Below are 27,151 nucleotides of genomic sequence, written 5' to 3'. Positions count from 1 at the left end.
TTGCTCCAAAGAAAAAATCTCCTCCATTTATAAGCATAAACTTTCCTTGTACTAGGCCGTCTGGCCTCCAAAATAACATTCAAAACTTGTTGAGGAAGCTGCGACCCTCCAGGGTCTAGAACAGAATATGCCAGGCTGTCAGATGCAGGGACCGTATCCTGACATTGAGGAAATGACTGCCTGCCTGGGACAAAAGGTGTGGAATTGATGGCAAAGGCCAAGGAGGCTCCCGTACTAAAGTCCTCAGCAGAGGGTACCAGTGCTGACGTGGCCAATCTGGAGTTATTAGAATCATGGAGGGCTTGTCCTGTCTGACCTTCAAGAGTACCTTGGGAAGGAGAGGCAGAGGAGGAAAGGCATAGACGTGAAGATTGTTCCAACTGAATTATAGAGCATCCACTTTCCAAGCTTTTGGATGAAACATCTTTGTGCAAAACTTTGGCAGCTGGAAATTTAGTGGAGAAGCGAACAGATCTATGTCTGGAGTCCCCCAAATCACTGTCAACTGTCGAAATACATGAGGATCCAATTTCCACTCGTGGGGATCCACCATCTGTCTGCTCAAAACATCCGCTAAGGAGTTCTGTGCTCCTGGCAGAAACCTTGCCTGAAGAGTGAGGTGCAAACGGAGAGCAGTCTCCCACAAAATCATAGCTTGCCTGCAAAGAGTGTACGAATGGGTTCCCCCTTGCTTGTTGATGTACCACATGACAGTTGTGTTGTCTGTTTGAATCAACACTTGTCCTGGGTGAAGTAGATCCTTGAAAGCCATCAATGCAAATTGGACTGCTAACATCTCCTTCATGTTGATATGCAAATGTTGAAGTCTGGCAGGCCACGTGTCTTGAGCCCATTTTCCATTGAGGTGTGCTCCCCAAGCCTTGTCTGAGGCATCTGTCGTTAAGATCGGACTCGCCTCTGGTCGGGTCACAGAGAGTCCCTTGTTTAGGTGACATTCCTGAGCCCACCACAAAAATTCCTTTTGAATGCAAGGTATTATCTGAATGACAGTGTCCAAATCATGGCAGTGTTGAGTCCATACACTTTTGAGATACCATTGTAGCTTCCTCATATGCAGTTTGGCATTGGGAAGCACCAGAATACAAGATTCCATGAACCCCAAGGCTTGAAGGACTGTCCTTGCAGTCAGCCTGGACCGTAGAGACAATTGTTGGAAGTAAAGGGTAAGATTTCTTTGCTTGTCCGGGGTCAAAAACGCCATCTGAGTGGCTGTATTCAGTCTCACACCCAGAAAGCACATGTCCTGAGAGGGTACTAGACTGGACTTTATTTCGTTCACAGAATACCCTAGGCACCTTAACACTGCCATAACATACTGTAGATGGTGAAGTAGCTTGTCTCTGTCTTGAGCAAGAATCAGGCAATCGTCCAAATAAGGATAAATTTGTATTCCTCTTAACCTTAAGAAGGCTATCACCGGAGCCAGAACCTTTGTGAACACCCTGGGCAGTAGATAAGCCAAAGGGCAATGCAGAGAACTGATAATGTAAAGTCCCAGCCCGAAAACGCAGGAATCTCCTGCAGCTGGGCCTGATAGGAATATGAAGATAAGCCTCTTTGAGATCCAGAGTTACCATCCAGTGATCTTTGCCTAGCAGAGGCAGAAGTTGTTGCAAAGTCAACATTTTGCATTTTGGAATGTCCAGGTATGTGTTGAGAATAGACAAATCCAGAATTGGCCTCCAAGTGTTTCCTTTCTTTGGTACAAGAAACAGGCGAGAATAAAATCCTAGGCCCACTTCTGACGGAGGGACCTGCTGGATAGCCCCCATTTGTAGAAGTAAAGAAATCTGTTTGAGAGCCTCCACCTTTTGCTGAGGAGGAACGTCTGGCATGCCTTTGAAAGGAGACAATGTGTGGAAATAAAACTTGTAGCCTCGGTTTATAATGTCCAACACCCAGTTGTCCTGGGTGACTAAAAGCCAATTTTGCCTGAAAAGTGCCAACTTTCCTCCCAGAGGAGCTGCCAGACAGGAAGGATCGGGCAGCTGAAGATGTAGGTCATTGGGTCTGTTTACGAAAGGACTGGCCCCTGCCCTCACCGGTAGACTGTGCAGGGGAACTCCACGTCCTAGGCCTGAAAGAACCCTGTGCATGAGCTCTGCCCCTACCACGTCTAGATCTGCCCCTAGACTGTAAATCAGAAGAAGGGTAAGCCCATCCCTTAGTAGGCCAATTTCTGCTAAACTTAGAGGGCTGCACCTGTAAAAAAATCCTTAACAGTCTGCATAGACTTAGCTTTGTCTTCCATTTTCTTCAAGACTGACTCCACAGGAGAACCAAACAAAACTTCAGACTGAAGGGGAGCATCCAAAATTCGAGCTTTAACATGCTCTGACAAGTTCTGATCCTTAAGCCAGGCGTGCCTACGAATAACTGATCCAGTGGCAGCCACCCTGGAAGAAGCCTGTAAAGCATCAAAACCACACTGCAAAGAATGCTTACCCACCTGATCAGAGGCATGAACCAAATCCTGTAATTCCTTACACTTTATGCCCTCTGCTAAAGCATCTACCTTAGATTTTAACTGACTAAGGAGAAAATTCTGGTACTTCAGCATATGAAACTGGCAATTCAAAGCCCTCATTGCAAGAGTGGAAGAGGTATACACTTTTTTACCCCACCTATCCAAAGCTCTAGAATCTTTATCCATAGGAACTGGATTCTTTACAACAGAAGCCCTGACACCCTTAGGTCCCTGGCTAATAGTTTCTGGGTCAGCCCTTGGGCTCTTATACAAATATTTATGAGCCTCTGGCACTCTGTAATACCTGTCTGGCTTAACGGGCAGGAGGCAAAGAGTCTGGATTAAGGGAAGCCTCAGAGAAAACATCCTGAACAACATCCAAAACAGGAGGTATAGCCAAGGGCCTATGTTGTGGTAAAAACAAAAATTCCCTAAGCCTCTTTCGGGAATCTGAGAAATCCTGACCTTCCCATTTAAAATGCTCCCTCATAGAATGCAGGGTTTTGAAAAAGAAAAATCCTCTGGAGGAAGCAGAAAGACTAGAATCCTCTGCGTCTGAATCAGAATAAGGGGGAAAATCCTGAATGTCTTCAGCCGAAGACTCTGAGTAATCTGAAGAATGTTCCAATCCTTCCACCTCTGGCTCCACCCTAGGCCTCTTATCTGGAGGGGGCATAGAACCTCTGATCATGGTAATCAAATCTTCTGCCATTTTAAGCATGTGTTTTTTAGGCATAGAACCTGCAGAACTAGGACTGACGCCAGAGGAAGACAAACCAGGCCTGACCTTGGAAGGTACCTTAGAGACAGAGGGAGAAGGCCTAACCACCTTATGTAAAGAAGGGAGTACAGCAACCTGAGAGGCCCCCTCAGCCTGACCCGACTCCTGAGAGGCCACATCTTGCAAAATTAAAGGCTCCCTCTGAGACTCAGCTGAAACCTCGGCTGGATCCACAGATTCCACCGTAGTTTCTAAAGAACCGGCGTCCGGAACGGACGACTCATCCTGCTTGGACTTTAACGATTTTTCCTTACGCTTCTTAGCGGTAGCGGGCGTCGGAGGATCCGACGGCATATTGTAATTACAACGCTTACCGAAGACAAGCCTAGCACAATCTAACCTACGTTTAATGGTGCGCTTATTAAATTTAGCACAAAAGCAACACCCGACTACGTCGTGCTCAGGCCCCAAGCAAGGAATACAGAGAGAGTGGTAATCCCTATGAGGTATCTGTTTCCCACAAGAAATACAATTATTCACTTTTTCTGACATCCGGATTTAACTGAGGCAAGAAAAGACAAAAATATTCCCCAACGGGGTACTTAGCCCAACTTGGTCTTCGGTCTGAAACTCAGAATACGAAAATTTCAGGACGCCGAACGGCACTTGCAAACGCTGCTTCTGCTTCGGACCATGCGGCAAGAAAGACTGAGGATATGACGTCGGTCATGCTCTTTAGTACCACGGCGTACTGACGTCAGATCTGAGCAACCATGACCGACGCCAGCCTAACACTTTGGTATTCGGGCCGACCGAGGACAGCGGACTACCCACAGGTTATGACTGCAGCAATGTGAGATGAAGAACATCCAGAGGTTCCTCACCAGGAGAATCCAGGGTCTCAAAGATCTACCCTACACAGATACGTTAAAAGCCCTGGCCCTCTACTCAGTTTCATACAGACCCCTCAGAGGTGACCTCTGTCTGGTTTACAAAGCAATCTCAGACCCCACCTTGATAGGACTGCTGCATATCCGCAAGTCAAGCTCCACTTGAGCAACCTGTACGAGCGACCGCAACCTGGTCTGTGATCAACAGGACTTGTTGGCGGGATAGATTTGTGTCCCAGAAACTCCCCCATCTGTGGAACAGACTCCCTCTCCACGTCAAACAGAGTAACTCATTTCCCTTTTTATGCCCAACCTGGATAACTAGGATGGAAAACAGAAAATACACCCCTGAGATTCCACCTGTGCCCCTGCTGGACAGGGGCATTTAGTGCCGATTTGTCGAAACATGGGCTAAACTCTTGGCTAGGCTTATAAGGGTCTCAGGGCCAATAGCCAAGTAACCTCCTATGATCTTGTGATCCTATTAAACATGGCCTAAACTGAAACTGGTTTTGAAGAAATGCAGGAGACCAGCACAGGCTAGAAATTAATGATGGGCACTGCTGCAAAAATGGTACTGAAAAAAGGGACCAAAGAAAATAAGAATACTCACAGGTTTTGAACCAGCAGTTTTTCACCATCAGTGTGTCATCCAATGTAAAGATCTGACGACATGGATCCCATCACAGACACTGTTCCAGCATTTTAAGTACCTTTGCAGACTTGCATGGGTTCCCCTTCAGCAGACTGGGGCCTCCATGACCATCTCAGAAATAATGACCACAGACTAGGATTTTACCCTTCACAAATTTATAAAAGCAGAAGTGCAATGCATCACAAATTACAATAAATGACCTTGCCAAAACCCTAAAATATAAAAGCCTGCATGGAACAAGACAGTAATCTGCTTGTATTTAAATTATGGGTCATCCTAAAAATCTGTGAATATTTCAGAGCAAATGCCCAAAACATTAATGATTATGTCAGAAACTTGTTTTTTTTAAGTGCATGGCACAATCCCTTCATCATCCACAACCCTGCTACTTATTAGAAACTGTGCTTAGAGAATGAGCAATCCTCACTGGGCATTCAATATTGCAAAACTGTGTGCGTGGTAGGTTAATGTAAAAGTAGAGCCCAGTAAAAAAGTGCCCAGACATGAACTCTATGAACAGAGACTGAATTTGTTTATATGAGCTATTTCCTTTCCCTTTGGTAACCACAGTTTATTTAGAGTTGCAGTTAGCATGTGGGAAAAATAAAATAAAAATATCAGAACAAACACAAATTAATTTTAACTTTGTTAATTATATAACGAAACATGTGGATGCATACAGAAAAGCTAGAAATATTTTACTACTTAAGTTATGAGAAAATATGTTCCAGCTAATGATTCCATCTGATTTAATAAAGCCAAACTAAGTGAAGTTTTTTTTTTGGCCTGCGCCGATCATATGTTCCAGAAATGTGTTTATTCCCAGTTTATGCACTCAGTCCTTCTACAACTGAAGGAAGGACTGTAGAACCCATGAGGCAGTTACTCCTACAGATTCAGTCCTTTGCTCTATGCCTTTCCCACTAATTTCCCAGCACAAGACATGTAACAATGCCAGTGCAGGAAATGACGCATGGTTCTACGACAGCATCTACTAGGTGGTAGTTACACACACACAGACACACAGTTAGAAGAGACACAAATTATTTTCCAATCCTTGGCTAGCTCTCCTGCTCCTGGACCACCAGCTGAACCAGGACACCAACATCACGGATGTGCACTCTTCTGCATCATTAGACCACTTCAAAAAGTAGCAAATTTGTTACAAAACACAAAGCACATATTGCAGGAACATGAACCCTGCCAAGTCTAATTACTTACCTCACTGAGTGGTAAATCATATTCTTCTTCTTTCAGGAAATCAATGTCCCTGGAAGTTATGATGCCTACCAGTTCTCCACCCATTTTTCCATTGTTTGTGATGGGAATGCCAGAGAAACCATGCCGTGCCTTTGCTTCATACACATCTCGGACCAAATGTAGAGGACTCATGACTACAGGGTCAGTAATAAACCCCTGTTCATATTTCTGAAACAGAAAAGAACTTATTAAACCACATCTCATGCTCCAGGAGTCTGTTTATTCCAAATTTACTTCCTCAGTCCTGCTATAGTTGAACACATACACACACATGACAAGGGCAATATAAACACAGCTCAAACCTACAACGGACAATCTCAGTTCAAACATAAATCATGCCTATTGCACAGAACATCCTACAAAATGCAACGAGTAATCAAATATAGGGAAAATAAATGCACAGACCTTTTCTTAAACTACTTACCTCATAAACCGACAAATAAAAGTAAATTACATTCCCTGATAATTGTTGCTAGAGACTGTTCCAGTTCAGATACCAGCAGTACTTTTCACCCTAAGTAACAACTAAGTAGTGAGAGACCTGGGAACGTAAGATGACTGTAGCCTACTCTTTGACCACCGTCTGTCTACTGTTGTAAGTAAGGAATTTTACATCACACACCTCATTAGCAAAGGCACTGTCTCAAGAGTGAAAGAGGTCATAACTCCCCTATACTTGACCCTCATCAGGCTAATAACGGAGTACAATGCTCCCTTTGGTATTTACTTTAATGGGCACCTGGAGCAACTTGAGACACTGCAGAGATTTCTAACCAAGAAAATTCAGTGTCTCCAGCACATGTAATACACTGACAGACTGAAGTCACTGTCACTGTACTCAGTAGTGTACAGACTACTTAGAGAAGACTTGTACCTGGCCTACAGAGCAATCTCGGATCCAAAACTAATGGAAATGCTGCACATCTGCAAGTCAAATGGGACAAGCGTCTCCCTCTCCAGGGACCTTACCCTGGCCTGCAACATAAATAGGACCTGCTGAACAGACATATGTCTCTCAGAGGTTGCCACTCCTCTGGAAAAGGCTACCAATTCACATCAAACAGAGCCTCTCTCTAACCCTGTTTAAGTGTAGCCCCGATGGCTGGATGGGAAACCGTAAATTCCTGTCTGGGATTTCACCTATGACCCTCCTAGACATGGGCAGTCATTGCTAACCAAGATCTCTAGTTTTTGCAAGATCCTTTATATTGGGTTTCTCTAATATCATATTGGGTACACACAGCTAGGTTTATAAAGACCTTCGGGTCAACAGCCCAATAACCACCCAAGATCTTAAACTTCAAAATAAAGTGAATTGTACTTTACAATGACACTGATGATGCTAAACAGTTTCATAATCTGCCATAAACATCCACTTTCCATTTATGGATCATTAAATATTTTGAATACAAAAAGTCAACACAAGATTACACTGAAATACTTTTATTTACTTACTTTGACTTTGCGTACTTCATTGGCTTGGAACTCTGGCGTGCAGTTATGATGCATAAATCCAATTCCTCCTGTGAGCTAGAAGAAAAAAGAATCAAGGCATATCTAGTTGTAGCAATAAAAACAGCATCTGAAATCTCTGGTAAAATTAAAGTTGAGAAGAATTTTAATGAGCCAAATATAAAGTCTAGCAATGTATCACACACTGGTGCTTCAATTATACTATTCACGTCTTCTTCCTTCTTCTGGGAAACACACAAAGTACTTGAGAAAATACAGTTGTCCGAGGTGCTCTCCAAAACAGGAGATCTTTGAAAAGGTCTCTTGAAGTTTTGTAACACTTCTACTTTACACTCAGCGGTTATCCAAATAATAGCCCATTTTCCATTTTGTTTCTTTTTTTTAAATTGCAATAGTAAGTGCACATCCTAACAAGAGTTAAAATGTGTCTTATGTCTATGCTCCCCTTGGCATCAGTTGGACTGGTCTCTTATTTACATTATTTTATGCCATCTTTAAATCCACTAGAAGAAATTAGAAACTAGTTACAAAATCCAACAAGTATAAACTCTTCTTCAAACTTGCTATATTTCTTTTTCCTTGGGAAGGACAGAAAGGAATAACAACTGGGGAAGGGGGTGAACAGAACATATTCACACTGGTGAAAGAGGCCTTGTCAAAAATATAACATATACTTATATCAGCTGATCAGTTTCAAGTTCATACCCCTCGCCCCATCACCACTTAGCAAAAACTTAAAAACTTGCAACTCCCAAAACAATGAACTATGGTGCACCAGTACCAATGCACTACATGATGCAACTCTCATGCTACACCAGCCCAAGCTGCCTGCAAGTTTACCCTATGCTACTAGTAAGCCCCTTTATGCAAAAAAAAAAAAAAAAATATGTACATAGCTGTATACTTGCCTAACTTCTCAGGGATTCAAACAGCAGAGGTTGGTGGATAACTCACTCATCTGCAGGGGAACAGCCCATCAAGGAGGGTTTGCTCACGAATACCAAAAAGTGAAGAACATATTTGTTATACTGAACACAGGGAACCTTCCTTGAGGAATATTTGGTTGGGCTGAAAACTGAACAGGAAGGACCAGAGTGAGAGGAGTCAGAGAATCATGCAAGCACAGAACTCAAGAAACTGATTCCAGAAGTAAAGTTTTTCCAAAAGTGGACTAACTCAGTGAGTTCAGTCAACACAGTAATGTTTGGAGAAGTTATGCACAAAATCCATAAGACTACAACACAGATATCTGGAATGGATATTCCTGAAGCAAGCATCAAACTCAGGCATTCACCTAGTGGACTGAGCTTTGAAATCAACACATTTGCCAGTGGGTTGTTAGCTGAATGATGGCAAAAAACAATGAAGCTTGCAATCCACTTGGCAATCACTACCCATTTCTTCCCAGGCACACACTACCAACTGGTCCATCTTCTAAAACTGTGCACCCATTTCAGGTAATGCCTGAGCTGTCTAAATATGTCCAGAATGTAACCAGCCTTCTCTCCTCTGGCTTGTGCCCTTGAGAAGAAAATAATGAGGTAGACAAGCTAGATCATGAACTTCACAATCATCTTTGGAGGAAAAGTAGTTTCATCCTGAGGGATATGCTGTCTCTGCTAAAAACATGTTTCCCTACACACAAGAACCTGAAACTTGGAGAACCTTGGTGCACAGGTGATAACTATCATAAAAAGTATCTTCCAAGAAACTAACTTCAATTTTGCTACGCTAGCAGGCTTAAACAGTAGATACTTAAGCCTTTCAACCATAAGCCTCATAAATTCTTCATCTGTAAATATGTTGTAAGTAATTTCTATGTTAAATTGTTAATCACTATGTAATCCAATGTAACTACTGTCTGTTTATTTTACTGTGGAGCTTTTCTCCCCGGGCCTCCGCTGAAAATGGACCTACGTCCAGTCGGACACTCCCGGTCAACAAATTTAAATAAATAAATAAATAAATAAAGGGGAAGAGGTTCCTCAAAGGAGGTTGACGATGCAGCACTAATTTTAAGAAACTGCTTGACTAGCTGATGCTGAACCACAATTTCTTCACCAAGGTCTTACTGGGTGCAGAAAAAAAACACATGCACACCAAGGTGAAATAGCAGAGGTGCAAATCATATACATTTCTGAAACAAGTAAAGTTCACTCATAGGCTGAATGAATGGGGCAGAACAGGGTAGGTCTCCATTCAGACTGTGAATTGTTACCATTTGGAGACAGGCCTACAGAATGGAAGGTTTTCTAGCAACCTCAATGACCTCTGATAGACCAGCCAGCACATCTGGTGAGGTCAGGAGGTCCAGTTTAGGAACCAGCGAGGGAAGACACACAAGAAGGCTGGCAGAGATTCTTTACTACTCCACTGCAAGGGGTACAAAAAGTAGGAGTATTTGGCAACTCTGAAGCCACTGTCACCTCATAGTCCACTGCAATACTTCTATCCCCCCATGCATGCAAACGCTGTCCTGAAAATCTTGGCAGTCATTAAGCCTAGAAGACACCAGTAAATTCCATTCTGGACCATGGTCAGTGTACCTTTATCCAGTCAGCCAAAGCTATGGCCTCCTGGGCCCTCTCTAATGGCAGGAGTTTCTAGCTCCATGCTCACAAATGCAATTCTATAAGAAGACATCTTAGAGGACTTCCTCCAGTTTGTGGTGACCCTCATGAACTGCAATCATGACAGCAGTTACTGCAGGGATGTTTCCATAGAGTCTTTGAACAAGATACAGAAAGACAGCCATCCACATAAAGGAACACATGCAGATCCTTCAGCTTGACCCACTTTGGCCACTATCATGGTAAAAACTTTGGGTGTTGGGGGAAAATGTCAATGGCAACACTTTCCAATCGATGCTGCACTTAGTCAAAGCAAATCACAGAAGTTTCCTGTGTGTGCAAAAAAAGACATTCATCATGTCCATCAATACTATCCAGCTACCTTGCAGTAGTAAAGGTACAAGTTCTGTAATGGTGACCATCTCAAACAGAACATAATGAACATGCAGGCTGCAATCACAGAGGATAAAGCAGGGCAATGACATAATTCATCCTGTTTGGTACCAGGAGGAGGAAGGAGTAAAGCCCTGCCCTCTTTTTGAAGGACAGCTTTGACTGCCTGCATGAATCATAGATTCTGGACATGTTACAATAGCTCTACTGAAAAGGACGAACACATCAGATGAGCTCTTTCTAGGGGAAGACCTCAGTACTGTGAGGCATGGGTGTGGCTAATAGCGATAACATTTGGAACCTGCTGATCCTTTAATAGTTCTCAAAACAGGAATATACTCAGACAGTCATCCCCCACACCAAGAATAACCCAAACATCAAGTCAGAACTGCAGTAATGCAGCTATCAAGCTCAACCTTTTGTGCTACTTCACTGCCATGGGTTGAAGGTCAAAACTGTGTGGTTTTTCAGAGCGTTCCTCAGGTATAAGACTGTGTTCTTTGCTGCTGCTAGGTTTGGAAAAGAAAGAAGTACTAGTGGAGGGAAGGGAGTCATAAAGGCCCTCTACAGATAAGATCTCACTTCTGTCACAAGAGTACATCAGCTAAATCCCTAGCATGTTGGATGAAATGAACTTCCCACAACAAATGTGCAACAGAGAACTTGTTCCACATCTCCTTAAATGACAATCGCTAATAGTCCATAGTATGTAGGCACACATGCCAGAGGTCTGCAGCTCTAGTCAGAGCATCCACACAAAGTTACAGCAGGACAACCCGATAATGCACTTTCAAGGTAATCAAGTCTCTCTAAAATGTCATGCCTGTAACCAGAATTAACAAGATAGGACTTGAATTGCGACAACTGAGACAAAAAGTTGAGGAAACTTAACAATGTAGGAGAGAGTAAACCTCACTTACCACACCTCTTAGGACTCCTTGTCATTTGGCAAGGTGGCAAAGTGCTGACATTTCCAAGATCTACACTGCACTGAAGAGATTACGTACGAGTCAGCACAGGAATGCTTGGTTAATTGTTCTAGTCATGCAGGTGGAGGCTTGTTAAATGAATATAATTCGCTAGAAAATGATTACCTTGATCTCTGGAGGAAATGGATGGCTAGCGGAGCACAAAAATTATTTTGTTGAAGAACCAAGCCTCAGACTACAAGTTAACTCTTCTTCCTGTAATGTTCCAACTTATACAAGAAGCTGTTTTGAGGACACTTCTAATAATCTCTGCTTGAGGATCTCTTAATGGCCACTAAACTCTATCTTTCTGGTCATAAAGTAGACAAAGACAGTCGCCTTACAGTGCCTCCAAGTGCCAAGAGTAAATCAATGGCATGTGTTGCAGATTTTGGCATTGTATTCCTTCCAAGAGGAACAGTCTTACAGAAAGGCCAATAAAATCAAAGCTCATCTAGTTGTGACCTTTGATGACCTCTGTTAACATACCGAAGTACATCTAATACCAGAAAGGATTCAATCAGTTAACCATGAACCTGGTGAAAACACAGACACATACTGAGCAGAAGTTCAGGCATGTCAATGCAGGATTTCAAAAGTACAAAAGATCAGCAGGATCCAAACTGTAAAACCGGCAAAAAAAAAAATGATCTAGTTGGCATGGGCAGGGCACACATTCTCATGCAGACAACACATTACATAGGTTAAATCATGGCATGCATCAGCACTGCAGTGCAGACATCCCTGACCAGTGAAGAAGGTAATCAAGGGTTCATCAAGGAGGATCCTTGACGTTAGATCCATTTTTCTGGTGAGCACTTTATGTAGCTTTACTCTCACAATTAGGATGACTCTTGGACAACCACAGTACCTTGGCAGCACCCTGAGCAGTGAGCCATCCGTGACTACAAGAAACGGTGGCAAACAATCATGACAAAATGTGTTGCAGGACTCTCTTTCAAAACCACAGCCACACCTGGATTGGGCATACAGTTTAGAGTTTTGGGAAAGTATAGATTTCTGTACAAACTGTTAAGGTCACCTACATCTTGAACAAGAGGAACAGTCTAACCGAAGGCCAATAAAATCAAAGCTTTTCTAGTTGTGACCTTTGATAACCTCTGTTAAGGTATCGCAGTACGTATCAGACCAGAAAGGATTCAGTCAGTTAACCATTTAGGCACCTTGTTCTGTAACCAAGTTATTGTTTCTCTCCACAAAGCAAACAGTCAGATTCTTGATGGCCTTTATACTGATAATATAATACCAAAGCAATCAAGTACTTTGGAACTCTTACTAAGATTCACGCCCTCTTGTTTTTCTGCTGCAGAAAATAGAGCAACTATTATATAGACCAGTTTACTATAAAAGCAAGAGATGCGCAAGGCATAGAAAATGGATAGCCGGCACAACCTTCGATACGAAAAGGAATTTGCACTCGAGGCCATTCTGTCCAAAAAGAAAAGTATATTATGCATTAAGGTCTACAGCTCAGAGATTCAGCTTGCAACCTGAAATAATGTTTTCCATGTAATAAACTTCAGGTCCACAAGATGCTGCAAGTTCCTTAATCACAAAATTCAAGTCTTCTACTGGACAAGGGTACACGCGAAGCACATCACATAAATGCCTTAATGCAAGGTTTATCAAATGTTAAGGCTAGTCTTCTGCTGGAGGTCATGTATTTTACTGGAGGCCAAAGTAGTTCTGAAAATTTTTGACATAAAAAATACTGACATTTAGATATTTCCATAATGGGATCAAGTTAACTGCAGAAAAATGAAGCAGTGCTTTCATGTATTTGTTTACAAATCAGTACTGAAACAAGTCCTGAACAGCATTATGTAGTATCATTTTACTTCTGATATATAGTTCAGAGTAACAGCCAGACCAATCGTTTTGCATGTGAAAGCCTTGTGCTATCAAATGGAGATTCACAACTTTTTTATGATGTAAGGAAGCTCACTATAACAGCTTCTGTGAACCCATGAGCCTTATTAGAAGGAACAAAGTACAGGTCGAAAAATGCACACATGACGTTTAATGGAAGAGAATGTTAACCCTGATGTGCAGACCAAACTATCACAAGAGCTATGGAACAGGACACTGTTGTGGGCAGAGATCACTCACTTGCACTGCCAAGAGGAACAACTTTTTATTTGGTCATGTAGAATGTCCTTCTTGCTGGATTTCAAGTTTCTAACATTACTTGAATGATCTCAACAGTTAGAGGTGAACTGTTAGGTGTTCACAGGTAGGCACTAGACTATTTGGTCCTAGGGCCTATATAAGCTTAGCCAAAAAGGTACCCTGGCTTTAGCCACCCAAGAAAATTATTTTCCTTTGCCCGTTGAGCAGAGCCACAGAGGTGATCCCCAGGGTGACTTTCCTATTTCCGATTCAATCATCAAGATTCTTCTTGAAGAGTGCTACTGAGGAGCTTTGTTTGATATAGATAGGTAGCTTGTTCCAGAGTATGGGAAGTCTCTGGGACAGGAATCTATCCCTCCAGCATGTTCTGTTTATTGTAGTGACAAAGTTTAGGTCCCTAGAGCGTGTAGCTCGAAGGGATTGGGATTTCTTTAAGTGGAGCATGTCCAACAGCTCTGGATTTGACACAGCTTTGCATGTTAGGCAGAGATCGCCTCTGAGTAGGCGATATGCGATGGAGTAAAGCTGGAGTTTTTTGAGACGGTCTGTGTGGGGCAACTGTTTGAGGCCGGTAATCCTCTTTGTGATGCATTTCTGTGGCCTTTCCAGTTGTTGCTGATATCTTGTGAGGTACATACCAAAAGGGGAATTGTACTCTATAATGGGTCTAATGAGTGACGAGTAGAGGGGAACAATGACCTCTATTTTCCTGGATGAGAAACCTTTTGTGATGAGGTGTGCCACATAGAAGGATTTCCTGACTACTGTGGTGATGTGATTATCAAAGGAGAGTCTACTGTCCACCTGTGTCCCATGGTCTCTTATCACACTTTTGGTGTTTAGACTACCACCTATGTGGTAGCTCATGGGTACAGAGTTTTTACCAAAGGGGATGACAATGCACTTTTTGGCATTGAGCTTGAGGCCATGGCTTTGACACCAGGCATCTGTCTCAGTGAGGCCCTTTTGTAGGATGTCCACATCAGTAGGAGTTTTGATTATGGCTCCTAGTTTGCGGTCATATGCGAACTTCGTTAGCCAAAGACCTTCTGTGTTAGCCTGTACTTCAGAAAAGTAGATACCAAACAGGAGAGGACCCAGGACTGAACCCTGTGGTACTCCACTTGTCACTGGTCTGAAGTTGTTTTTGGAGTCTGCTACTTTCACAGTGTGGGTTCTGTCAGTGAGCCAGCTGGCAACCAATCTTGTGACACAGGGATTTATACCTAGTTTAGTGAGTTTATCTATAATTCCAGAGTGGGGGATACTGTCAAAAGCCTCGGCGAGATCTAGATAGGCTGTGTGAACCACCTTACCCTCATCTACGGCTTTGGTGACTGCTTCAAAGAAGTCAATCAGGTTTAGGAGACACGATCTGCCTTTTACAAACCCGAACTGGGTGGGGTCCAGAGTTTGGAGATTACCAATGTCTTTGTGTATAAGATCCATTATGATACATTACATGGCCTTGCAGACCAGGCTCGTTAAGCTAACGAGGCAGTAGTTCCCAGGGTCCATGGTGGCTCCCCCTTTGTGTAGTGGGCACAAACTTGAGGTGAGGCTATGATTGAACATGGTGCTTAGGTGGGGTGCCAGTTCATTCTGCAGTTCGTGTAGAACGCAACCTGGGATGTTGTCAGGTCCCATATTAAGAAAATAAATGTACATGCATTCATACAAAGCAAGATTTCAGGAGGTGACAAAAGTCATGTTGTGTCATACATTATAATTAAAAAATGGGAGCTGAGGGGGAGGCTGAATAGTAGTCATACATGCAAATAAATCAATGATGCTTGAAAAACACTGTACATGTCCATAGCATCATCTTTTGTAACATCTTGGGACATCATTACTAAGAGTGCTATGTCAATAACATTATATAAAATCTTTTACTCAAGTCAAATAACTGCAGTCATTGCAGGTTACACTTGAGAAAATCCCAGTCACTGTGTCAGAGGGCGTGTAAATTTTGACAGCTGTATTTTCGCATCAGCATGAAAAGATAATGTTAGCCTCATTCTTAAAAACAAGACTAGTCCTTCTCTAAACCCATAAACAATTAGAACAGATAAACAAGGAGCAGCACATGCAAATTTCTTTTGCACAGATGCAATGGACAAATGGGAATGGACACTTCAGACCAGCCTGTGCATGCAAGTGGCATACCTTCCAGGTTAACAACCTTTTAGTGCACACTCTGAGCAGGCAGCCAGACCTGAGCAGATACCACTTAAAGTTATTTAATCTGATCATTTTTTTCTACCTATAACTTAAACTTAAATAAAGGGTGTCTCACTTACACCTCTTAGGAGAATGTACAATACTGCCATTGTGCTGTCAACTACCCAACAAAAAAGCACGGATTATTGATATTTGTCTTTCCTTGAACAAACTGTTGTATGTTTTCTTCCTTTCCTCTAGTACAGGGGAATATTCTTCATACAGATCACTGTTACAGGAGTTACTCAAATGTATAGGAATTAACCAAAAATGGATGATAATCCCGCCAGTCAAATTACTTCAGAAGCTGTTGGCCCCTATCACCATGCAGGGAATGCATTCTTGAACCACTGCTGTCAGTGAATACCAGACCACAAACACCATGTGTCCTACTTGGCTAATTTTTTTCAGTCTAAAGCCAACAGTGGACCAATATTGGTTACTACTAGGGCTGGCTCTCTCTTGGCAGTGTTAATTATTAAGCTGGATAATGAATATCTGGCAAACTCTGAGCTAATGCTGACAGCAGGGGCCATCAAGGAAATTTAGTGTTGCTGCAAAATCAGGTAACTTGGTAAGACTAAATTTATGGAAAACATTTTCTGCCATTGTCCCATTAACCTCAAGATAGAGGGCAATAATGGAAATTTCAAGTAAAGCTCTTCCTACTATGCGTACACAGCATTCTGTTATTTTACACTGCCTGCACATCAGGCCATTGACACCTTCAAACTATTCTACCTAGCCTGTCCATCAAACTCATAAGAGGTGAAATAGGCATTACCCATTCAATTACAAGAACTGGACAGATCAGACAATTATTTTTCAGACTTCACATTGTCTTTCACGTATAGCAACTTTATAACATGTAAGCAAAATTGCCTTCCAAGCATCCATTTCACTTCATACACTTTCATTTCTTTCAGATCTTCTTTCAAGCAATTTCTCCCCTTATTCCTTCTTACAACTTTTCCCTTAGTAGATACACCAGTAACAAAAAACTAATGAATTCCACTGGTGTACAAGCAAACAATCAAAAACATCAGGCCTTTCAGAACAAAAGATCCACAGTTTATTGACTGCTTTCATCTCACTAAAACAAGACTTCATCAGAATAATCTTAAATCAAGATCACATGCCTTTAAACACTATCTGCAGTCATGTGACATATCATTCTACTGCTTTAAAACTGTTTAATGTAACACAAAACACCATTGTTTTAAAATATTCATCGAAAACATTCACAGTAAAATTTTATATAAATAGTTGGTCTGTGTATAACAACTGATCAACTACACTAACTCATAAAATATTACCACTGTAATGAACAATTAATATCAGTATTTTCATTTAAACTTGGTGGAGAACATTATCTGTCTTCACCTACCACATTTTTTCTTTTCTTTCTTGGTCTTCCGGCATTCTCTACACTTGTTAGTTTCAATTTTATCCAGCACAAAACTACAAATTACTGAAAGTCACCACACATATGGGCGTGCTTTCTCAAAAGTATTTCTATCAAGTTTTAATGCCCTACAAGTGCTTATAAATCTCTCCCTTAAAGCTCTCTTGTTTTACCAATATAAAATGAAAAACGTACAAAATTAAACACAACCACCACTGTATTTCAATTACACTTAGTAAATATTCCAACCCTTCCTTAAGGAAAGAAGGCTAATTATTTATCCCTTGTTCCCCTACTCAACAGTACAATGCTTCCATTTACTTCACAGTAGCATCCTTAAAATGTAAACAAACATCTCTCCCACCATCCATACACAATACTACTATACTTATACTACACATTAATATTAAACTAACACAGGATGCTCCTCTCTATGGCTTTCTCCCCGGGCCTCCGCTGAAAACAGGCTCTGTGGAACCTAGTCGGACTTTCCCGGTCAACAAATGATAAATAAATAAATAAAATAATAAATAATTGTAACAAAACTGTAAACCTGCCTCCTTTTGTTTTGCAGTGATGTTCTTATCATAGTTTGGGTCATGCAGAATCCTTTAATCCTTGCATACAGTTTATAATTCCTATATAAATCATCTAACATTATTTTAAAAATTCAAAGTAATGTTGCCATATGCACACTCAATAGTAACTTATTTCAAACATTTGAAATATTAAGATAAATAAGATTTCCCCTTTCCCAGTCCTGTTTTTATTAAATGTAAAAAAGTCTTACTTTCTATAGTTCAGTTTTCAATTCACGGTCTAAATGCACTCATAATTTAATGAAATCCACAGGTTTAAATGCAAAGTCAGCTATACCTAAAACTCAATAAATGTAATTTCTGAATTTGAATACATGCTTGACACGTGAAGCCTATTAGCCTTTTAATACAGGTCACAGATCTCCTATTGTTAAATGACAAAAGGCCAAGCCATAACTGAAAATAGACCAAACCACAGAAATAAAAACTGCCTAGCCTTAAAGCAGGCTGGCAAGAAAAGTACAGTTGTGTAAGAACTTAGTATAACAGTAGATATCCTACTGATCACTGTTGCAAAATTCATAACAGATGGCCGATTTCCAGAGCTGTATAGAGACGGGTGGATGGCTAAAGTGAGGAAGAGGAATCTACGAGGTCAAACAGGACAGATCTGGTAAAAAGCTGCCCTGGACCTAGGAAAGGCATTTATCTTATAGTGTTTAGTGAAGGTATTGATAGAAGGTCAAGTGGCAGCTTCAAAAACGGACTTGGTATTTACACCCTTGTAGAAAGCACCAGATGAGACCACTGCCTGGGTGGAATGGGGTTTTGGGCAAAAGGGCAATGATTTTCCATGGTGTAAATAGCAGCAGGAGATAACATTTGAAATCCAGGATGCAACAGTCTGTTTAGAAACTGGTTGTCCCAACTTGGATTTCAATAAAGGAGGCAAACAGCTGATCTTTTTTTTTTTTGTTTTATTTTGTTTTTTAATGTCCTTAGTTTCATCTAAGTTGAGTCTTTTGGGTTTTCCCGGTTAGGGGTCGCCACAGCAGAACTCCGGTCCGCTAATGATTGGTAGTTGATTTTTACGTGCCGAGTTACCAGCCCTAACGCACAACCTTCAATGAAGGTACGCCCATTCACGCATGTCTCCATGCAGAAGTCGCTCTAGCTGAGAATTGAACTGGACAGCGTCTTACTGTGAGGCGACAACGCTACCGTAGCATCTAAGTAAAAACCTTAATTTTCTGTGAATGTAAAATTATTTAATCCCTGTTTTGAGGACTGGGAAAGAAGGTCAGCAGGATGATGGCCTGGTTGAGGGTCAAACTCCTTAACTACTTTAGGCATGAAGGAAGGATTAGGCCTAAGGTTTACCCTCTGTTCTCCCCTACTTTGGATACAACATAAGAGTCTTTGTGGATTCTGTTCAAGCAGCTTTATTATATACAAACACATCATGATAAAAGTTTACTGACTAACTTAAGTAACTTGTATACAAACTAATTACTGCAATCATACATGCTCACTATCTGGCTATACTCTCAAAATGGCACTGGGAATAGCACGTGCCCAGTATTTATATGTGCACATTCAGTCCTTGATATGCTTCTTAAATATAGAGCACATACACTCTGATCTACACCCTCTATTTATGGAAAATGGGCAATGGCCATGAGTGCATGGAGTCCAGACAGTATGAGCTAAAGTCAGGGCAAGAAGTAGAACGGTTTCCCATGTGCAGAATTTTAGGACAGCAAAAGCTGCAGGCTGAAAAGGGGGTTAAATTGAGTACTTCCAGCACAAAGTTAAAATCCCATGGCAGAATAATACACTTCTTTGGAGGTTTAAGGTGCAAGATCCCCCTCAGAAATAGTTTGACCTCTGCTCTGGACATGAGAGGGGGTTCCCGGAGTAAGCATGCATTGATAGCTGATAAGCGAGCTTTAATGGATGAAAAGGCCAAACCAGAATATAGCAGCTCACAAAGGTACTGAAGTACAGTGGGAGTGTCTGACAAGAGGGGTTCCAGCCTCTGTTTATGGCATCAGCTGGAAAATCTTTTCCACTTAGCCATGTACTATTTTTCTGGTAGGAGTTTTCCTGGCTTCTTGTAGAACCCATATCACCTCTTCACAGAAGGAGTGCCTTTTAGGAATTAAAATCCTATCATGTAGAGAGTGAGACTGAGGGTGGGTTAGGCTGGGATGAAGAAGTTGCCCTTTCTGTTGAGTGATGAAATCTGGTTGTATGGAGATTTTCCAGAAATTTCCCTTTCACAGGTGAAATAGGAAAGGAAACCAGTGCCGTCTTGGCCAGAAGCAGTAGTTTAGGAGAGACCTTCTGGACTTTCAGCAGGAGTCTTGGAAGCAGAGGAGGGTATGTGTAAGGGAATTTCCCCATCCACTGGAAGGAGAAGGCATCTGTCTTCCAGGTTAGTTAAGATGGGTTCCTGGTGCAGGAAAGAGGAAGTTGATGATGTTCTGGGAAGGCAAAAAGGTCTGTGGTTTTCTCTACTGATGTGTGATGGCTTTGAAGACCTGCCTGTTCAGTCCATTCATGAGGTTCCTCAATGTCCCTGCTAGAGTCCATCAACACACTCTCCTGAGAGGGAATGTATGTTGCAGTGAGGGTCAGACTCAACTGGAAGACAATGTACCCGGCCTCCTATGCTAACCTGCACAGGGGTAGGATGTTATGCCTCTCTGCTTGTTTATGTACCACATCACACTGGCGTTAACTGTGTACATTAGTAGAGTGCCTGGTTTCCAGAGGTGGGAGAAGGTCTGCAGAGCCTGCAAAAGTGCCCTCATTTCTTTTAGGTTGATGAATTCTTTTAACAGGAGGAGGGCCATTTCCCCCTGTACTTTGTGTGTTCCTGTCCAAGCTCCCCATGTCCCATCTAAGGCATCTGTGAAAAGAACCTGTTAGTGGGGGTCTACTGTGAACAGAAGACCCAGGTTGAGAGTAACGGGTCTATATTATAAGCACGAAAAGACAAAACCACGAATGCTCACATGAACAAAAATGCCGGTAATCAAATTTGGTATTGTGGGGGGCTGTGCCCCCCACACCCCCCGCTAACTATATATTCCAACTCTGAGATCTCACTACAGTGAGGAAAGGGCAAATATCCCACTCCTCACCGTAACACGACCCCACAATCACACTTTCAATTCCCAGCATTTTCGTTCATGTGAGCATTTGCGGTTTTGTCTTTTCATGGTTATAATATAGACCCGAGAGTAACCAGATTGTTCCACCAAATAAGTTTCTTCTTGATATAGAATAGAAAGGAATCAGGGCATCAAATGGGTGTGAGTGTTGGGACTACAACAACTTTAGATACCACTATATTTTTCTCATGTGAAGTTTGCCAAGGGAGAACATAGGGATAATGACAGCCATGAACCCCAGAGCCCTGAGGATCTCTCTTGCTGTGCAACATGTCTCTATGTAGAGCATCCTGAAGTAGTCTGGTAGGGTGGTGACTTTCTCCTGAGGGAGAAAAGCATACATTCTAGTAGTGTTCAGTCTGCAGCTCAGAAAGACCAAGTCGAGGGAGGGATTGAGATTTTTTTTTAATTGATGATGAACCCCAGAAGAGTAAGGGGATGCACAGTGTAATGAAGATGTCTTAGGAGGGTGCCATTGGCCAGAGCCTGAATAACGAAATCATCTTGATAAGTAAATATTTGTATACCCTGAGTGGTGCTAAACACTTTGTGAAAACCTTTGGAGATGTGGACAGACCAAAGGGCAAAGCAGTAAATTAAAAATGTGTGATCCAGTAAAGAACCTGAGGAATTCCCTGTACAACAGGTGGATGGGAATGTGCAGATAGGCATTCTTTAGTTCTAGGAATACAAGAAAAGCCAGAGAAAGAAGGACGTGCAGGAGAGTATGCAATGAAATTTTGAATGAGGGGACCTTCAGAAAAGTGTTTAAATCAGGAAAGATCCAAAATGATCCTCCACCATCCCCTCCTTTCTAGGAACAAGAAAGCTTCTTGAATAGAAACCTTTTCTTATGAAGGGTAAAGGGACCTTTTCTAGGATGTCTTGTGCTCGTAAGTGATGGATGATAGGATCCAGAAGCTGAATCTGGTTGAGAGGAGGCAGAGGCAGACCTCTGAGATGGAATGCTTTTCCACATCACGGCACAGCCTTCCTTGATAACAGTCATGACCCATTTGTTTAAGCTCACAGTCTCACAGAATGGGGGAGACTGTATTTTTGAAGGGGGGGAGATAGTCACAGGGTTTGCTACCAAACTGAGGCCTCCTTGAGGTGGGTCCCCTGCTGAGGTTTGTCTGAAAATCTCTTTCTTGGAGATTCCCTTTGTTTGTGAGAGGGCTTTGAGCCTCTCTTAGCAAAGGAAGTAGATTTAGATAAATGACTCCTATGCTATCTAAAAACAGGAGATCACAGTCCAAAGGAGAGCCTAAGATTTTTGACATGAAATCTTCAGGAACAGTTTGACCTTGCAGCCAGGCATGCTACCTGATGACTAAGCCAATGGCAACTGCCCTGTTAAGACGCATCCACAACATCATAGCTGCATTTAATAATTGTGCCTGGATATTTGAGCAGCCTGGGCCACTAGGGGTCTTCATATGCTGTTTAGATTCTGCAGTCTGAGGATCTGCGATCATCTTACTCAAGGACTGTAGCACAGAGAGTATGTATTTGATCATCGTACGTGAGCATCCAGGGACCTTTTTATTATTTTAAATTTTAAATCAGATTCAATAAATTCCTTCAAACGAACATGGGATTTGTTTATGTGGATTAATTCGCTCAGATATTTGCTTCCAGCTTTGGGATTTCACGTTAGTCTTGGTGTTTTTTCTGCCTAAGTTTGTGTGTTTTTTTCTATTGGATTGGCAGTTTCACCACAGCAGTTGGGAGATTTTTTTGTTCATGTGTATTTGATCATTTGTGTTTGGTAGTTAAAAAGGCTCTGAAAACTAGAACAGAGAACATGAACATTTTTATCCCATCTATCCATTGCTTGGCTGTCCTTATCAGTTGGAAGTACATTAGTACTGGAAAAAGGGGGGCTTTGGCTAGGAGACCACAGCTGGATCAGCCACAGGATTTTTGTATAGGTACTTTAGTTCACCAGGGACAGTATAGAACCTGTCTGGTCTTTTCAGACCTGGAGGCCGAGGATTAGGTGTTGAGGAAGATGCCTGACAGGAGTCAAAGTATGCTTACAACACAGAGGTAATAGAAATGGAGCATTTCCAATCAGTTGTAGTTATCTCATTTGGACCTCTGACAACTGTTTTAAACTGCCATTAGAAATGCTTTATCATGTTTTGTAATGTTTTTCTGAAAAAAATCCTTTTCCAAGGGAAAATCAGAAAAGAAAGAATCCCCTTCATTAGTAGAGAGCTGCTCTGGAGAATGGACTTGTGAGCAGTAGTCCAAAGAATGGTCTGAATCTACATCTGGTTCCTCTTCAGAGGCGGAGGAGGAATCTAATGCCAGTTTATACATTCTGTCTTGTGAAGTCAGGGCCACAAAGCATGGAGGCCTCAGGGACAATCATTTTAAATAACCATTATGAAAAATATATCCACTCTTTTTCCCTGGAAACTGTAGGGGACATTACATGCACCATTTTTTTTATTTCTTTTTAGGCATGACATCTGCCTGTACGAGTTCAGGATGCTCCTGGAACCTCTTCTTATATTAGGATCTGTGGGATTCTGTGTGGGCCCTCTAAAATAATGAGATGCAGTTCAGTAGATTTGGTCTTCTGCAATGCCTCATGAACCATACTGGCCTCTGTCGGGGTCACGGTAGCAGGCTCTTTAAACAAACCTGATGTACTGTTGGTTTGACCACCTTAGCAGGTACATCTGATTTGGAGACGATGTACGGTGAATCCTCTCTAACTTTAAGTTTCTTCTTAAAAGGAAGACCAACATCTGGTCCCAGGGTTTCCGATATGGTAGAGTGGGCCAAGTGTATTAAGTGCTGGGTCTTAAGGTATTAACAGTGGAAAGCCTTGACTTAAAAGATGGCTGCACATTGAGTAACAGCTTGACTCTACCTCTCCCAGTTTGAAAACAGAGAAGGCCAGTAGACTTTTCTATTTATGGGTAAATTTTAGTAGCTGGCTAATAAGTGTACTGCCTGGATGCCAGGAAAAAAAGAAATAGAGAGCAACCAGAAAAAATAATCTACAATACATGAGGAAGAAACAATGACTGAGGAAAATTCTGCAGCTGTTCAACCAAAAGCAATGCAACCTCAAGGCATGCCTTCCAGTAACCTACAGGAAAATACAAGACAACTGCACACAGACCTGATTAAAATAAATTAAACACCGATAGAATATATCAACACAAACAACAAAAGGCTGGAAAAAATGGAAGAAGCTTTAAACACATATTCAGATGAGGTGACAAATCTGCAAAAATCAGACATTAAATGAAGAAAAGGCTGGCTGAATAAGAAACTGCTCAGGAAGAAATGTTTCAAAAAATAACAGAATTAGAAGACAGAGCACATACGGAAAACATGAGATTTTCAGCTATACCAGAGAAGCTGGATGGAATAGACTGCATTCATTTTAGGAAAGCACAAATAAGCAGCTTGACTGGTATCCCACACCAGGAGTTAGTTGAAAGGGCATATCATATGTATGCTCCAAACCTGGCTGAGAAAGCAACCTACACCTCTAATAGTAACAATGCAATCGTACCAGCAGAAAGAGGTGATTCTGACACAGTTGTGGCAGAATGACAAAATACTAAAAGTGGGAAACAGCAGAGTGTTTCCAGAGAATGATTAATCATTGTACACCAGGCAGAAGAGGACTAAATTAATTCTGCTACTCAGTGATGTTCAGACGCAGGTGTGAGATTCAAACTGCTATACCCCAACTGTCTTCAGGATATTCTTCCCTGGACAGACATTTTTTTTTTTATGAAGTACATGCTGAGGAGGAAATACAAAAATCTGTCCAACTTCTTGTTCTTCTGGTAATAAAGACCACAGAAAGACTACCTGTGAAACCTTTTCAACTGTTTCAAAGGAAAATGTTGGAGACAAGGGAGCATGAGAGCTGACTAGAAGAATCAAGAGTATGTTGGACACGAAAGCAGGATTTGGGAGATGGAGATGAACAGTGATAAAACCAGTAACAATGTGGGATTACAATGATACAATTATATTTATGAAATTCTACAGAAACGAAAATCTGGAAATACTGGACTTTCAGAATTTTTTGGACTTGTGGGGGACATATATACCCTACTTCATGTCATTAATGTTTGGAAAATGTTTTGGGGAGGGGAAGAAAGGAAAGAAAGTTAACTAAGTAATGAAAACATTTTTTTCTTAATAGTAATATTTTTGTGGTGTATGGTTTACTTTGCATGCTATAAAGCAACATTTTCTCAGTTATTTTTTTAAGTGTAATGAGGATTGTAAATAGGTGCTGCTGTTTTTTCCCCTTCTCTCTTTCTTCTTGTTCAGTTTTAAGAAATGTAGTCTCTGCGAAGTAAAAAAAAAAGTCTGGTTAAAAGTGCATGACAAAAGAAAAAGTGTGATTTTTCTTATTCTTGCATTGGGGAATGACTGGATAAAGAACCTTAAATTGATTTACTAACAAGTTATAAGAGAAAGCAAGAAAATGAAAAAGAATAGTGAATATTGAGGCTTTGTTCTAGCAAATGAACATATGTTTAGTAGCAGTTCTGTATCTGGCCCTCATGTCTCCATGGAAACAATCTGATAGAGAGAAATTGACTGCCTGGTTCTCATGTCTCAATGGAGACAATCTGATAATGAGAAATTGTCTGTCTTTTTTTCATGTCTCCATGGAGACAATCTGATAAAGAGAAGCTGATTACAATCTGGTTGAGAATGACTGGCTGGGGAAAGAAAAAGAAAACAGAACTGGCTAGAAGAAAATGTTCTCTGGAAGCATTCAGGCATTTTCCCAGCTGGGAAAGCTATAAAGATAAGACAAGATCAGTTAGCACTTAGTAGAAGCACAGGCTGCACTATGCGTCTTAGCATGAATAACCTTTCTTTTAGGTTAACTCAAGTCTATGAATGTAGCTGCTACTTTCGGACATTTGCTCCTATTGCCAGGGTAAAACTTCAATATTTGAAGATGTACATAATTTTATGTGTCAGTATTAAATTAATGGGTTTTAGTACAGTATTTTTTTGAGAGCTTTCAATGAAACAAAGTTTTGTTAGATGTGACATAGGCTCAAATGGATAAGACAAGAAACAACTATATAAAAGTTCAACCTGCCAAACTGTGTATAACTAACACAAAAGCTGGAACTAGACATTTAACAAAAAAGGTGTTATCCATAAAAGGTGGGAATAATAACTTTAATACAATGATGTTTTCTGTAATGTCTTTAAATGTCAATGGACTTGCAAATAAATACAAAAAAGAAAGAATATTGAGCTATATTAAAAACATAGAGTGCAAATAGCTATGTTACAGGAGACGCACCTGGAAAGAACTAAACATGCGAATCTGATAAATAAAGGTTCAGTAGAATATCTGGGACAAAGGAAAAGAGTACATATATTAATTGCAAGAGGGGCTCCAACAGTAACAGAAGAGGATAAAAAAAGATATTAATGGCAGATTTGTAGTGCTAAGGGGCTACTGGCGAGGGAGGATGATTACACTGACATGTATTTATACTCCACCTAAAATTGCTACAATGGAGCTTAAGAAAATTCTATGAGGAAATAATCAGTTTTCAGCATGGAATATTACTTATAGGTGGGGACTGGAATTTGATTTGCAGCAGTGAAGGTGTGTCTGGGGGACCCAGAAGGGAAAGTATAACAAAGGAGGGTAGATTTTTGAAGAAATTTATAACAATATTTGGCAAGAAAGATGTGAATTCAGTAATACGAGTTTGGAGTAAATTTACATGTTATTCCCAAGATATAAAAAACTGGGCTAGGCTAGACAGAATTGACATTTCACAGAAACATGTGCATTTAACTGAAGGTCTTGATATGCACCCAACAACTATTTCAGATCATGCTCCACCACCACCTAACATAAGACTGGGCAATGAAATAAAAATCAGAAAATGGCACCACCTATCTGCTGAAAAGAGAGGAATTTAAGGAATGGTTAGTGGAGATTACTCAGGAGTTATTTGAGAATAGAAATTATTTCTGAAAATTTAGCTAGGGAGTGGGATACAATTAAGGTGAAGTTTAAAAATATGGTGGAAATAAAATAAAAGGAGCTCTGATTAAGAAGTATTTAGAGGAAATGACAAATGTTAAAGTATTGAAGAATAGGGGAAATCTCACAGAACAAGATGACGATCAACTGCAGAATGATGAGCAGAAAATAAAGGATAACCTTGATAATATGCACAAGTTTAGAAAGACTGCCGATAAGCAAC

General features: G+C 41.2%; 1 protein-coding gene across 2 annotated transcripts in view; it reads right to left on the bottom strand.

Moving 5' to 3' along the window:
• Positions 1-27,151, bottom strand: part of IMPDH2 (inosine monophosphate dehydrogenase 2) — a 1,061,056-nt gene that overhangs the window by 652,437 nt on the left and 381,468 nt on the right. For both annotated transcript variants that reach the window (XM_044078743.1, XM_044078744.1), the window contains exons 4-5: positions 7,470-7,544; positions 5,976-6,182 (exon numbers count right to left, since the gene is read on the bottom strand). In XM_044078743.1, coding sequence (XP_043934678.1) covers positions 5,976-6,182; positions 7,470-7,544 — 282 coding nt within the window. The remainder of the gene's footprint in view (positions 1-5,975; positions 6,183-7,469; positions 7,545-27,151) is intronic.

The sequence above is a fragment of the Protopterus annectens genome, chromosome 7.part1 (assembly GCF_019279795.1).
Source record: "Protopterus annectens isolate FY-2018-M chromosome 7.part1, PAN1.0, whole genome shotgun sequence".
Taxonomy (NCBI): Eukaryota; Metazoa; Chordata; order Ceratodontiformes; family Protopteridae; genus Protopterus; species Protopterus annectens.
The sequence above is the reverse complement of the archived record's forward strand: the minus strand, read 5'-3'. Positions and strand labels throughout refer to the sequence as shown.